This window comes from Mandrillus leucophaeus, unplaced genomic scaffold (assembly GCF_000951045.1).
Source record: "Mandrillus leucophaeus isolate KB7577 unplaced genomic scaffold, Mleu.le_1.0 Scaffold272, whole genome shotgun sequence".
Classification (NCBI taxonomy): Eukaryota; Metazoa; Chordata; class Mammalia; order Primates; family Cercopithecidae; genus Mandrillus; species Mandrillus leucophaeus.
Genome location: NW_012102832.1, coordinates 635,666 through 649,081, shown reverse-complemented (window position 1 = coordinate 649,081; position 13,416 = coordinate 635,666). Strand labels below are relative to the sequence as shown.

The 13,416-nt window shown below is 56.7% G+C and overlaps 2 protein-coding genes across 3 annotated transcripts in view; both read left to right on the top strand.

The window, feature by feature from the left end:
* The window catches only part of SRCIN1 (SRC kinase signaling inhibitor 1), a 79,200-nt gene that overhangs the window by 50,402 nt on the left and 15,382 nt on the right, over positions 1-13,416 (top strand). The window contains exons 12-19 of one of the 2 annotated variants that reach the window (XM_011984703.1): positions 3,153-3,283; positions 3,414-3,561; positions 3,886-4,132; positions 4,629-4,863; positions 6,501-6,655; positions 6,948-7,100; positions 7,759-7,881; positions 11,685-11,831. In XM_011984703.1, the coding sequence (XP_011840093.1) occupies positions 3,153-3,283; positions 3,414-3,561; positions 3,886-4,132; positions 4,629-4,863; positions 6,501-6,655; positions 6,948-7,100; positions 7,759-7,881; positions 11,685-11,831 (1,339 nt within the window). The remainder of the gene's footprint in view (positions 1-3,152; positions 3,284-3,413; positions 3,562-3,885; positions 4,133-4,628; positions 4,864-6,500; positions 6,656-6,947; positions 7,101-7,758; positions 7,882-11,684; positions 11,832-13,416) is intronic. The other variant, XM_011984704.1, reaches the window with a different exon arrangement.
* On the top strand, positions 8,933-11,075 carry LOC105542977. The gene is made up of 2 exons (XM_011984701.1): positions 8,933-9,196; positions 10,194-11,075. The coding sequence occupies exons 1-2, from the start codon at positions 8,933-8,935 to the stop codon at positions 10,842-10,844; spliced, it is 915 nt and encodes a 304-aa protein (XP_011840091.1). The 3' UTR covers positions 10,845-11,075.

Genomic DNA, 13,416 nt, shown 5'->3' with positions numbered 1-13,416 from the left:
ACCCAGTAATGGAATGGCTGGGTCATATGGTACATCTAGTTCTAGATCCTTGAGGAATCGCCATACTGTTTTCCATAATGGTTGAACTAGTTTACAATCCTTATTTGAGTCCTTTACATGACAGTCTCTTCCTCTTCTGAGTGATGTTTGGGAGTGACCATTTTATAAAACTGGCACAGCTTGGACCAGTCAGGTATCACACATATGAGCAGGGGAGTTGCTCTTTCCCATGTGGTAGGGCGAGGGCTGGGCTAGGACAGTGTATGGATTGGGGGCAGCATGGGTGATGTTGGTGTAGTGTGGGAATGAGATGCAGCAGAACCAATGGCTGATGTCAGATGTGAATAGATCCTGCTCTGCCACAAAATGGCTGTATGACCTTAGACTAACTAGTTAATCTCTTTGAATATCTTTTTTTCCTTTTTTTTTTTTTTTAAATGACAGTGTCTTAGGATAGCTAATTAATTAGGGTAGCTTGCTATAACAAATAAGCTCCCAAATTGTTTAATAATTCAAAAGTAATAAACATATCTTTCTCATGGAATAGTATTGGGTGTGTTAGGCGGGTGGCTCTCTTCTCCATGCAGTCATTCAGGGACTCAGGCTGATGGAGATTCTGCTGTCTTCAACATGTGTTTTCCAAGACCACCCAGAGAGTTCCAACTTACGAGAAAAGAAAAAGGAGCATGGAGGATCTTACACGGGAGGTTTTTGTGGGCCAGGTCTGGAAGCAGCATGTGCCCCTTCCACTCATCTTCCATTGGGTAGACTTCAGTTAAATGGCCACTTATCACTGCAAGGCGGGCTGGGATGTGTAGTCTAGGCTCTGAGCCACCGTTTGTCTGTGTGTAAGCTGGAGATGATAACTGTTCCCACCTCCAGGATTTGTTTTGAGGATTAATCAAAGTAATGAAAGCCAAGGCCTGAGTGTGGCACCTGGCATACAGTAAGTGCATAATACAGGATAGCGCTTTAACTGGTAGTGCTGCTAAGTCACAAGCTTTTGCCCTTGACTCCAACCCAGTCTGTCTTTTCACCTGTTAGTTGGATGAAGATGGGTAAGGTGTGCTGATAAGATTTGCTGATGACACAGAGCTTTAAGCAGGAGCAAATCTGTTGGATAATAGAACTGAAATTCAGAAGTTGTTTGCACCTAGATTGAGCTGAAATCCAACGGATGGGATTTGACAGGAGTGTATATAAAGTTCCGCATTTGGGTCAGAGATGTCAGCGACTCAAGTACAGAACTGAGATGACCTACCTGGGCAGCAGTTCCTTCTCTCCCTTGTTCATTCATTCCACATTATTTCCCAGAAATCTACTCTGCACCAGGCACCATGCCAGGTGCTAGAAACCAGAGATGAATCTGGAAGACATGGTCCTTGCCTGCCTGGGGTTAGTAGTCCAGAAGGCTGCACAACCCAGCCAACAGGAGCTTCAGCGGTTTGGAGGGCAGGAAGCAGACCCAGCAACCACAAGGGGAAGGGCTGGAGGAGAGCTTCCCATTGAGACCTGAGGATCAGTGGGAGTTAGCACGTGTGTGTGCGTGTATGTGTATGAGTGAATGGAATATTCTAGGCAGAGAAAACAGCATTATAGAGAGCCAGAGAGGGCAGCACATGTAGCACCTCAGAGCAGTTCTGAAGAGTTCTAAGCAGAAGCCAGATGGGACGAGGGGTACAGCGGCACGGAAAACAAGAGCAGCTCCCAGGCACTGAGCCCTTGCCGCCTGCATTAGCTCATCCAATCCACCTGATGGCCCCCATGAAGGGGGAACTCTTTTATTTTTTCTTTTTTTTGAGACAAAGTCCCACTGTGTTGCCCAGGCTGGAGTGCAGTGGCACGATCTCGGCCCACTGCGACCTCCCGTCCTGGGTTCAAGTGATTCTCCTGCCTCAGCCTCCCAAGTAGCTGGGATTACAGCCACATGCCACCATGGCCGGCAAATTTTTGTATATTTAGTAGAGACGGGGTTTCGCTATATTGGCTAGTTGGTCTCGAACTCCTGACCTCAGGTGATCTGCCCGCCTCGGCCTCCCAAAGTGCTGGGGTTATAGGCGTGAACCACCACAGCTAGCGGGGAACTCTTACCATCCCTATTTTTTGGTCGAGGAGGTTTGAATTCCAGAGATATTAGGTAACTTGCCCAAGATCTCTCCTCTGGCAAGGGCAGAGCTAGGATTGGAGCTTAGATCAGTCTGACTCTAGAACCAAGTTTTCAACTACCATCTTCCTGCCCTTCTTGGCTGCACTGAAAAGTTTGGATGTTAGCCTCAGGATGATGGGATCCATTTAGGGTTCAATGGCAGGAGTGATGACCTGATCTGATTTACAGTTTAGAAGAATATAGGGTCTTAAATGACACAAGTTCAGCATACACTAGCTGAAAATCTAAAGCAGCTTTGGCCCTCAGGAAAGAGACTCTGTGGCTGGATCATTTGGGAGAAGGGCAATGAACATGGCAGTTTCCCCCGAAACAAGAGACCTCCCCAGGGGCACGTGCTCTGCCTCTGGTTCTCTGAAAGGCAACCAAGTTCTCTCTGCTTCCTTGGCAGAATAGAATCAGGGGATGCAAGTTACAATGAGAGATGCTGGGGCAGATATTGCTGAGAATCAGAGCTTCCAAGGGGGACAGATGGTGCAGGGCACCTCTTAGGGACAGCTTCTGAAGTCTCCTCATCTCTGAGATTTGGCATTGCAGATTTTACTTGAGCATGTGGTTGGTGGCTGGCTTTTATGTTTGTTTGTTTTTGAGACAAGGTGTCCCTCTGTCACTTAGGCTAGAGTGCAGTGGCACAATCACGGCTCACTGCAGCCTCAACCTCCCAGACTCAAGCGATCCCCCTGCCTTAGCTTCCCCAGTAGCTGGGATTACAAGCACCTGCCACTACACCCAGCTAATTATTTTATTTTTTTGCAGAGACGAGGTCTCCCTATGTTGCCCAGGCCGGTCTTGAACTCCTGGGCTCAAGAGATCTGCCTGCCTCAGCCTCCCAAAGTACTGGGATTATGAGCATGAGCCACCACGCCCAGCCTCCTGCTTTTACTTTTGATCCAACTGGTGGCCTGATTTCTTTCCAGCTGCCCAATTTCAGGGGGCTGGGCTGGCATCTCAGGCCAAAAGAGCTGAGAGGGTCTCTCTGTGGCTGCAGTGACCTGGAGAAATCGGTGGAGAAGATCCAGAGGGACGTGTCCCACAACCACCGGTTGGTTCCTGGCCCCGAGCTGGAGGAGAAGGCACTGCTGCTGAAGCAGCTCGGGGAGACGCTGACGGAGCTCAAGGGTGGGTCTGGGGCCTGCGAATGCAGCATGTTGTCCAGGGCGGGGGAGTCTGCCATATTCCAGCCACCATCCCCTCCTCCCAGTCTGCGGTGCTCTCTCTGGCCCCGGCTCATACCTTCCTGTCTCCGAAGCTCACTTCCCGGGCCTGCAGAGCAAGATGCGGGTGGTGCTGCGCGTGGAGGTGGAGGCGGTGAAGTTCCTGAAGGAGGAGCCCCAGCGCCTGGATGGGCTCCTCAAGCGCTGCCGCGGGGTCACGGACACACTGGCCCAGATCCGAAGGTCATTCTGTCCCTGACCTCTGATTTCCCATGGGGTCACACACTGGGCCCAGACCCATAGGTCAGACTGAACCCTTACCCCAGCTCCCCCAAAGGTCACTGACGTGCCGACTGAACTGGCATCTCAGCTCTGCCTTGTGACCCCTGCATGCTGTAGACCTGGCTTCCTCTTATACCAGGGGCAGTCACTCCTCCCCAGGCCCTCCCACCTCTCCTGCAGCATCCCAGGATGCTGCCTCCCACCCCTTCTCCCTCAGGCCAGCCTTCCCGCAGGAGGGTCATCACCTGCTGGCCTCACAGCTGCTCCCAACTCTCCCAACCCCAGGCAAGTGGATGAGGGTGTGTGGCCACCCCCCAACAATCTCCTGAGTCAGTCCCCAAAGAAGGTGACGGCAGAGACTGACTTCAACAAGAGCGTGGACTTCGAAATGCCACCCCCCAGCCCCCCACTGAACCTGCATGAGCTGAGCGGACCAGCTGAAGGAGCCTCTCTTACCCCTAAGGGGAGCAACCCCACCAAAGGCTTGGACACTCCTGGCAAGAGAAGTGTGGACAAGGCAGTGTCTGTTGAGGTGCTGGGGCCAGGGATTGTGGGTGGGGCCGTGAGCCAGGTTCACACATTCTTACGACCATCCTTCCTAGGGTGGGGAGTGCCAGTCATATGGGTCTTTTTCCTTGGTGGAGGAGGGCCAGTGCCCTAATGGAAGTCTAACAGGCATAATGAGGGTGACATTAGCCCTTCTAGACAGAAAGCATATTATGAAGCTACAATAATCAAAGCATTATGATGTTTGCCCAAGAATAGACTATGTAGTCAGTGAAATAATAGAATGCCCAGAAATAGATCTAAGTTTATCATGAATGTAGTATATAATGAGGATGGCATTCCTACCCATGGGGATGCCATGTCATACCCACAAGAAGTCAAAGAGTTTTCCGGGAGGTGGGATCAAATATGAGGCTTCCTTTTCTATTCCTTGCCTCTGTGGCTTGGGGGAGGAGGCTGAGGCCCCAGAGTTCCTGGAGCGGGAGAGCTACCTTGGTCCTGACTCCTGGCTCCCTCTTAAGGCTGCAGAGCGAGACTGGGAGGAGAAGCGGGCAGCCCTGACCCAGTATAGTGCCAAGGACATCAACCGGCTGCTGGAAGAGACACAGGCAGAGCTGCTCAAGGCCATCCCTGACCTGGACTGTGCCAGCAAGGCCCATCCAGGCCCAGCTCCCACTCCAGACCACAAGCCCCCCAAGGCCCCCCATGGCCAGAAGGCAGCCCCCCGAACGGAGCCCAGCGGGAGGAGGGGCTCAGGTATGGGGAGTAGTAGGGCTGGTGAGGAGCCCAGTGTCGGGGAGTGCCCTCCTCGGGAGCTCAGGCTGATGGGGGAGGCACTGGGGACTCAAGATCATTGTGGCCGGGCGGCCAGACAAGGGAGGCCCTGGGACATCAGCGGCCACTAAAGGGAGACTGGGACCCAGAAGGACCGGGTGAGCTGGATTCCATCCCGGCTTTTCCCACTGTCCTGGGAAGGGAGCCGCTGAGAGGACCAGGCAGGGAGGACAAGCAAGTCCAGGCAGAGTCATCCGCCTCCACGACTTGGCTGGGTGCATGCCACAAACCAGGCTGTGTTGAGGGTGGGTTCCAATGCTGATACTGACACAGTTCCCATGGTCCCCAGCCTGAGTCACGGTCCCGGGGTAGGCAGAAATCCAGACCAGAAGTGGCAGTCATCATTCCTTCATTTTATTCATTCCTGCAATGTATATTTGTTAAGCACCTACTGTGGGCTAGGTGCTAGAGATATGGAAATAAGACAGGGCTTGCTTTCAAAGAGCTCAGAATTTAGTGGGGGAAATAACACTGACATTTGTGTGTATCAAGCACTTGCTCTGTGATAAGAACTGTTCCATTGTTTTTAATGTATTCATCCTTACAGTTTTATAACAAGCCCAGGAGGCAGATACGGTAGTTATTTCCATTTTACAGAGGAGGACATAGACTCAAAATGATTAAGTAATCTGTGCCGGGCCATGCCTAGTATGTAAACCAGAAATAGAATGCAGATGTTAAAGGTAGTAGCAGAGGTGAATGCTGGCACTGTGCAGTCCTGGTGGAGGCCCTAGGAGGGCAGGAAGGCTTCCCTGAAGAGGTGACTTTTCACTGAAGTCTTGCAAATGAGTGGGCACTTCCCCAGCCAGTGAGAGAGAGTACTCCAGGGTGAGGGAACAGTGTGTGCAAACGCCTGGAGGGGTGTGTGTGTGTGTGTGTGTGTGTGGTGTGGCCTGAACAGGGTCCAACCTGGGGAGCAGCAGGCAGAGCTGAGGCTGAAAGCCTGGTAGGTGCAGAGGTGCTGGCCTAAGGAGCTTGGACATGGTTTGGGGTGATGGGGAGCCACTGCAAGATCAAAGGCAGGGGAATGTCATGGTTAGAGTGACCTCTCTGCAGGTTACCCTGGAAACAGGGCTGGAGGACTAATTGGGGGAAAGGAGAGCCCAGTGGGAGGGGCCAGGATCCCTGGAGGAGAGATGGAGAGCTGAGCCAGGGCAAGGGTGAGGGGCAATGGGAAAGAGGTCGTTAGAGCAGCGCCTCTCTAACTTGAATGTGCGTCCGTCACCCCAGGATCTGTTCAACCAGATCCTGATTTAGCAGCCCAGGAGCGGGGCCTGAGCTGCAGTTCTGACAAGCTTCCAGGCGCTGCCAGTACTGCTGGTCCACAGACCACACTTGGAGTGGCAAGAGTGCTGTCAGGAGAGGGACAGAGCTTGGGGCTGGCGTGCAGGAGGAGATAAGAGAAGGAGGGGGCCTGTGTTCTTGCCCCCAGGCTTTCTTCTCACTTCCTCCTGGTCCTCCCTGGAGGAGGAAGCAAGGTTTATCCCCTTCAAGTTAAATGTAGTGCACTGACTCCAGAGTTGCAGGCCCGCTGACCCCCGGCCCCTTGGTGCCTGCAGATGAGTTGACAGTGCCCCGATACCGCACAGAGAAGCCCTCCAAGTCACCCCCGCCGCCCCCTCCCCGCCGGAGCTTCCCCTCCTCCCACGGCCTGACCACCACACGCACTGGAGAGGTGGTGGTCACCAGCAAGAAGGACTCGGCCTTCATCAAGGTACCACTCCCACCTCAGACAGAGGGCCGGGGGACTGAGTTAGGATGAATCCTCAGATGACTTCTGGAGACCCTCTGGGGTGGGAAAGAGACCTCTTTCTCAGAGAACATGGAAGGAAGGAGGGGGTAGCCGGTGGCAACTTTGTCCTGCTAGTTTGGGATTCCCGGTATGTGTATTTGCCTTAATTCCATGCTAGGCCCCTGTCCGTTGAGGGACACCATGGGGCCTGGGAGGTGAGCTGGTGCTGAAGCCGGGCAGAGCCTGGCCTTGACAGGGGTCCCGGGCTTTGCAGAAGGCTGAGTCTGAGGAGTTGGAGGTGCAGAAGCCCCAGGTGAAGCTGCGCCGGGCCGTGTCGGAGGTGGCCCGCCCGGCCTCCACACCACCCATCATGGCCTCGGCCATCAAGGACGAGGATGACGAGGATCGCATCATTGCAGAGCTAGAGGTAGGTCAGGGCACACCTGGCCCCCAAGGTCTCAGCCAGGCCCCCTTCCCTGCCAGGCTGCCCCCAGGCCAGGTGACAGGATGAGACAGAAGATGGGCTCTCGGGCTCCCTGTGGAGCGCTGGCTGTTCAGACCTCAGGCTTTTGCCTCCATTTCTTCTCCACTGTGAAATGAGGGGTGGGGGTCTAAAGTCTTCTCTCCTTACAGATTTGAGTTTTTTAATTGTAGTCTCTGAGTCCCCCCAAGTATCCCCAGACCTCCTGCACTCTGAAAACCCCATATCCTAAGATTCGGAGATCACCAAGTTTGGAGACCCCCATCCCCGAGTGTTCCGAGATCAGCTCATGCTTGAGACCCCATACTTGAGTATTCTGAGGACAGAACTCTGAGACTCTCATGCCCCATGCCTCGACTCTCCCAGCGGTGTCAGTCACCACACTTAAGCGTTCTCAGCCACCCCCAGCCCCAGTGCGGGGCCTCTGGAGGTGACCAGATGAGGGCAGAGAGGGCCGGCGGCCGTGGCAAGGGACCATGGGGTGAGGCTGGGGGCTGACGCCATCCCAGGCCACACTCCTCAAGGATGCCGAGGCCACAGGCCAGCACCCCCGTCCTCCCTGGTATCCCCTCCTCCAAACCTGCCCCCACCTTCTGCTCCCCAGGTGTTTGAGAGAACCTCAGTGTCTTCCCTCCCCCCCACGCCCCGCCGCCAGCTGATCCCCACCTTGCTGTCCCCCCAGGACCTGGGGCCCCCCGGGGGCTCAGCCCCAGGCCCTACACGGAAGGTAACGGGGCTGCTCCCACTTCTCCCAGCTCTCTCTCTGCCTGTGCCCCCACAGCTTCCTCTCCTCACCTCCCACGCTAACCCGCTAAAACGCCAGTCACCGTCCCGAGTCCCGCCACCGCCACAGCCACAGCCACTGCCACAGCGTTACACGTGGGCTCACCCCTCCCCCACTCCAAGGACAGGCGCATAACCCTTCCTCCCTGCTGCCTGCTGGGGGGCTCCCCGAGACTCCAGCAGCCTGGGTGTCTGGTGGCCCCTTGAGAAAATGGTCTGCATTTTCTCACGGGCTTGCTGATGGAAGCCTGAGTATTTTGTTCTGGTTCGCAGTCTGAGCTTAGGTCTGGCCTGAAGGCTGAGTGTGGTCTTGGACTAAGATTGGAGTTTGGATCTTGCTCACAGGATGACTTTGGGTCCAACTCAAAATCTGACCTTGTCCTGAGCCCTTGCCTAGCCCTCACCTCCATCTTCGCTGCTCTGCTGCCTGTGCCAGGGGGGCTCTGTTTTTCCCACTAGAATCTATGCCTCGCGCTGGGGGCCAGGACGCCACAGGGGTAGGCTCTTCTACAGCCTCACCAGCCCGTGGCCCACGTTGCTCTCTTGGACAGAGAGCCTGGGATGGAAGAAAGCCATGCCATTCCTTGGCTGCTGGTTCTTTTGGCATTGGGAAGTTCTTCCTTCTCTCTAACTTCAGTCCTTGCTGCTGTCCTGCTGCACTTATTTCCTCTTTATTCTTTCCTGGGAATTTGGGGGTGAACCTGCTGTCTGCACCCCACCCCTGGGGGCTGTATTTGGGGAGGAGGGGAGGGGGAAGGTCTGGGAATCTCTCTCTCTGCCAGGTCAGGTTAAGGCAGGGGGGCCTCCGCTCTGGGGAAGGAGAGCCTCCCATGTGCGCACATTCCCTGTCTGGGGCTCCCTGCCGCACAGCGGGCTCAGTGCTGATGGCCACCTGATTTCTGGCCTGGCTGGAGGCCTGGTGGTGCTTTGGTTTCCTGGTAGGGGAGGAGCAGAGGGACATCAGATAGTGGGCAGTGCCTTCTGCTGGGCAGGGGATGGGCACAGAGCAGTGTGAGGAACCTCTAGGACGAGCTCTATGGAAGGGGCACCTCCTGGACTGGCCGTGCCTTTGGCACTTTGGCCCCTCCCATCCAAGCCCTGCCCCTTTCTGGCTCTGGGAGCCCATCCTCAGGGGCCCAGTGGACAAGGCCTTTTGCCCCTGGCTGACCCTCTGCATCCTGCGGCAGCATCGGGCTGTGGAGCCGGGCGAGCATGAGGTCGCCCTCTCTGCCTCCCCAGTCAGCACCCCCCGCTTCCAGGTAAGCAGGTGGCAAGGCTGGGTGGGTTCCTTTGGGAGGGGGTGGTTGGGGGTCCCTGCTGCCCCCTCCCGTCTCCCCACGGCTCCCTTTAGTGGAAGGAGCACTGGCCTTGGAGTCAGACTATCTGGGTTCAAATCCAGGCTCTGCCACTAACTAGCTGTGGGTGGCCTTGGGTGAAGCATGTAACCTGCCTCGCCCTGGTGAGAGCAGCAGTCACTTCACGGGTTAAGGTAGGCACTGAAGGTGAGGAAGGATGTGACGGCACCTGGCACAAGCCTGGTGCTCAGAGTTAGACCAGGATTCACTCATGTTGGGGAGTGGTACTTGGGGCTTCCCTCTGTGCCCTCACCGAGGCCAGGGCCAGGGATGCTGGCACCGGAGCAGGTACCCAAGGGAGCTTTGCCCGAGTGTGTGTGCAGCAGAGGATTTGGCAGGGGGCAAGCCCCACCCCTTCCAGCTGTGAAGCTCTTGGGGAGAGCACACAAAGCTAGGGTTGGCCAGAAGTCTCTGGTTTGAGATGCCAGAGGCTGACATGTGGTCTCTGCCCACACGGGGCCGAAGGTTTCCATCATTCCATTCATTTCAACAAATTACTAATATTTATGAAGCACTCACAACATGCCCAGCGAGCTCACTTCATCCTCCACCGGCCCCACCTTGTTGTGGAGTCATTGCACAGATGGGCACACTCCTGGGAGCAACCCTGAGACTGGCTCCCGGAGGCTCACGTGGGTGGTGTGAAATAAACGTGTGCCTGCCCTGGCCAAACTGGCATCTTTACTGGAAAGTAGGAGGCCGTGGGATATGATGGGAAAGACCTGAATTCTGGTCCCAATTTTGCCTCCAACTTACTGGGTAGCCTCTGTCAGGACCCTCCCTGCCTCAGTTTCCCGATCTGTAAAAGAAAGTGGCTAGGCTCACCTAACTGTAACCCCCATTTTAGCTTGGGGTTTGGTTGTAGGAATCATACTCTTCCTCATCTTCCTTCTCCCCGCAGGCTGCCCCAGGTCCCAGGGCTTTCTGTGTCCCAAGGATCATCTTGACAGAGTGTGCCCCCAGCCCTCCTAGCCCGCCAGAGGCCAGACTTGAGGAACTGGGACCCAGGACAGCTCCCACCCCAAGACCACGGACCCTGGCTGACAGCGGGAGGGGCTGGGATGGCCCACAGGCCCCGCCAGGGGTAGTGGGAGAGACTCCTGGGCTGAGGAGCAGCTTCATGCCCTGGAAGGAGGGGGCAGCTCTGAAGAGACTGGGCAGAGGAGGCTGCAGCCTAGAGGATGGAGGAGCCAGGGTACCCTGTCCTCAGGGACCAGCCCAGGATGGGACTCCGGAGACCTCTACTGCTGACACCTACCCAGAGGAGATCCTCAAGGACTCTGGACACGATGCCCAAAGCTGCAGTAGGGAGCACCAGGGCCAGGCTACTGCCAACTCAGGCTGTGCCACGTGGGGCACCACTGCCCAGCGGATGGACAGCCTGGAGGAGACGCTCCGGGAGCTGGAAGCCACCCTGAGCAACATGGGCACAGGCCCTGCCGTGGGGTCCCCTGGCAGCCCCCCACCCCTACCCCTCAGCCGCCAGGTGGCTGCCCCCTCTTCATCCTTCCCTGCTGCCTTCCTCCTCCATTTCCAGAGTTGGACGGAGTAGGGGGCAGCAAGAATGCCAGGCCAGCCCCCTCCTCCCACCAGCCTTCTCTCAGCTCTTATCACTCTCCTGGGAGCCTGGTGTCAGAGCAGGGTTTGCAGGCAGAGTCCGAGGGAGGCTGGGAAGCCGGCCTACCCAGGGGTCGGCCAATCCCCAGCCTTGGCAAGAACCAGGGCCTCTCCCCTTCTGCTCTGTATCTGTAAACCAACAAATAAAGTTCTCTCCCCACCTTCCCTCTCCACGCTCCCCTCCCCCTCCTGTCTCTGACTCTCTGTCTCTGTCATCTCTCTGCTTGCGCCTCTGGATCCCTAGTGCCCCGTGGGCAGGCCTGGTACTTGGGGAGGTTCATGGGAGCCAAGCTTGCCCATCCCTAGGGAGACCTCACCTCTATCCTCCCCTTAGGAGGAGAATGTGGGCCTGGGGCTGCCTCTCTGCTCTGTGTGCCATTATAGAGAGCCCCTCGCCGGCATGTGCACCCAGGTCCAGATGGTGCCCCTTGCCGGGAGTGGGGTTGCTGCTGGGGACCCTCGCTTTAGCAGAGGCTCCCCAAGGAGGGCATCACCTGCCTCTGGGCTACTCAGGGAAGCCACTGAAGAGCTCTCCCTCAAGAGCTGTTGGGAACCTGGCTGGGACCCCATCCCTCTCCTGCAGGGAGACCATCAATGGGGACTCAGAGAGTAGACCTGAGTTCCGGACTGGGATGTGGAGCCAGAGAGGGGTCTCCAGGTCTCAAAAGGTCCCACTGGGGAGGTCCTAGCCCCGAAACCCCACCCAGTGCTAGGGTTCCTGTGTGATTCACCCCACGTGCACCCGGCAACTGCAACCCTGTTCCTCTTCTTGCAGAGTGGCGGAGGCAGCGTACCGCCCATGAAGGTGGTGACTCCGGGGGCCTCTCGGCTGAAGGCGGCCCAGGGCCAGGTGGGCAGCCCCGACAAAAGCAAACATGGCAAGCAGAGGGCCGAGTACATGCGGATCCAGGCCCAGCAGCAGGTGAGGGCAGGGACCGTGGGGGCCACCCAGGCCCGCTCTGCTGCATGCCGTGCCCCTGCCCAGCTGGGCATCTCCTGCCCCTGCTCCCGTGACCAGCTTTCCCAACCTCTGCCCAGACAGACTTCCCTGCCAGGACTGCCCCACCCACCCCCTGAGCCTTCTCCCTCCTCCTCCGGATCCCGGAGCTTTGGATCTGGGTTAGCACATGAGTTCTCAACCAGGCGCCTCCCTTCTCAGCTGTTCCCTCACTCAGACAGAGAAGACTCGTCTCCAGCTGCCACCGCTGGCTCCTGGAGGAGGGGCGAGGGAGCGGGTTTGTGACTCCAGCAGCCCCAACGTCTGGGTCCCTGGCCTACCCTGGGGTTCAGAAGGGGGATTTTGCGGCCCTCTGCTTCCTGCCATTCTGTTTCTCTCTCCGCTTTCCTCTCCCTCTTCCCAGGGCTCCACCTGCTATTCAGGGCCCCACTCTCACCTCAGCCTCCCTCTTAGCTCTTAGGCCACCCCTAACCAAGGGAGAAGCCAACTTTGCATCTGCTTTTCAGCTTTGTGTTTGGGTTTCAGTGGAGTCACCTCCTGTCTTTGCAAGGTGGGGTGGGGACAGGGCGAGGCACTTTGGCCCTCGGAAAGGGTAGGGCTGCAGCAGGAATTGCAGGGGTGCCGCAATCTCTTTCAGATCTAATGAGCAGGCGCGGGGGCTGTGTGGAGCGTGGACACACCTCACCCGTGGGTGTTTATTGCCCATGTGGCCTGGTCAGAGGCTGCAGGGTGGCTCCTGGACCTAGATATTGTGAGAGACCCTTAGTGCGCTCGTTTGATTCAGTGAATATTTACGAGCAGCTCCCGTATGACAGGCCCGTTCTGGGTGTGAGGGTGGGGGCTGTGATGTGTCCAGATGCTCTCACTTAAAGAAGGTTCTAGACTCAGAGGCAAGATGTTAGAGAAGGTTCTAGACTCAGAGGCAAGAGGTTAGAGGTGGGTGAGTCCATCTCTTTTTCAGATGAGGGGACAGCTCAGAGAAGGAGAGGGGCCTCCCAAAGGTGCACAGCAAGGTGGCATCACAGCCAGGATTGGGACCGAGGGACCTAGGCCCTGGACACCCAAGGCCCTGCCTCCCTACTGGCTCCCAGGAGAATCTCTCAAAAAGCATCCCTCCGGCCCCTCGCAGCCTATCCACAGCTCCCCAACTGCCTCCTCATGGCTCCCAGACATTCTGTGAGCCTCACTTCCTGTTCTTTTTCCTGCCACTGCCAGGGATGAGTTCCCCTTGTCCTGTCCAGGCTGGACCCTCCTGGGTGCCCAGCAGAGCAGCTGACATTGACAGAGCTTTCACTGGGGCCAGGCACACGCATTATCTCATCTCACACTCACCACACTGAGGAAGGTCTTTTACCCCCCTATGGTAGGTGGGGAAACTGAGGCTTAATCCAAGGCCACATGGCTGGCAAGTGGGGGGCAGGACACAAGTCCAGACTGCCTTCCTCCCCACCACAAAGTGCTTCAGCCTCTCCAGCAGGCCCCTCCCTTGGCTCTAATTATGCTCCACTGTTTCTCACCCTAGTTCCTCGCTCCCCAGAGCCCAGCTCCT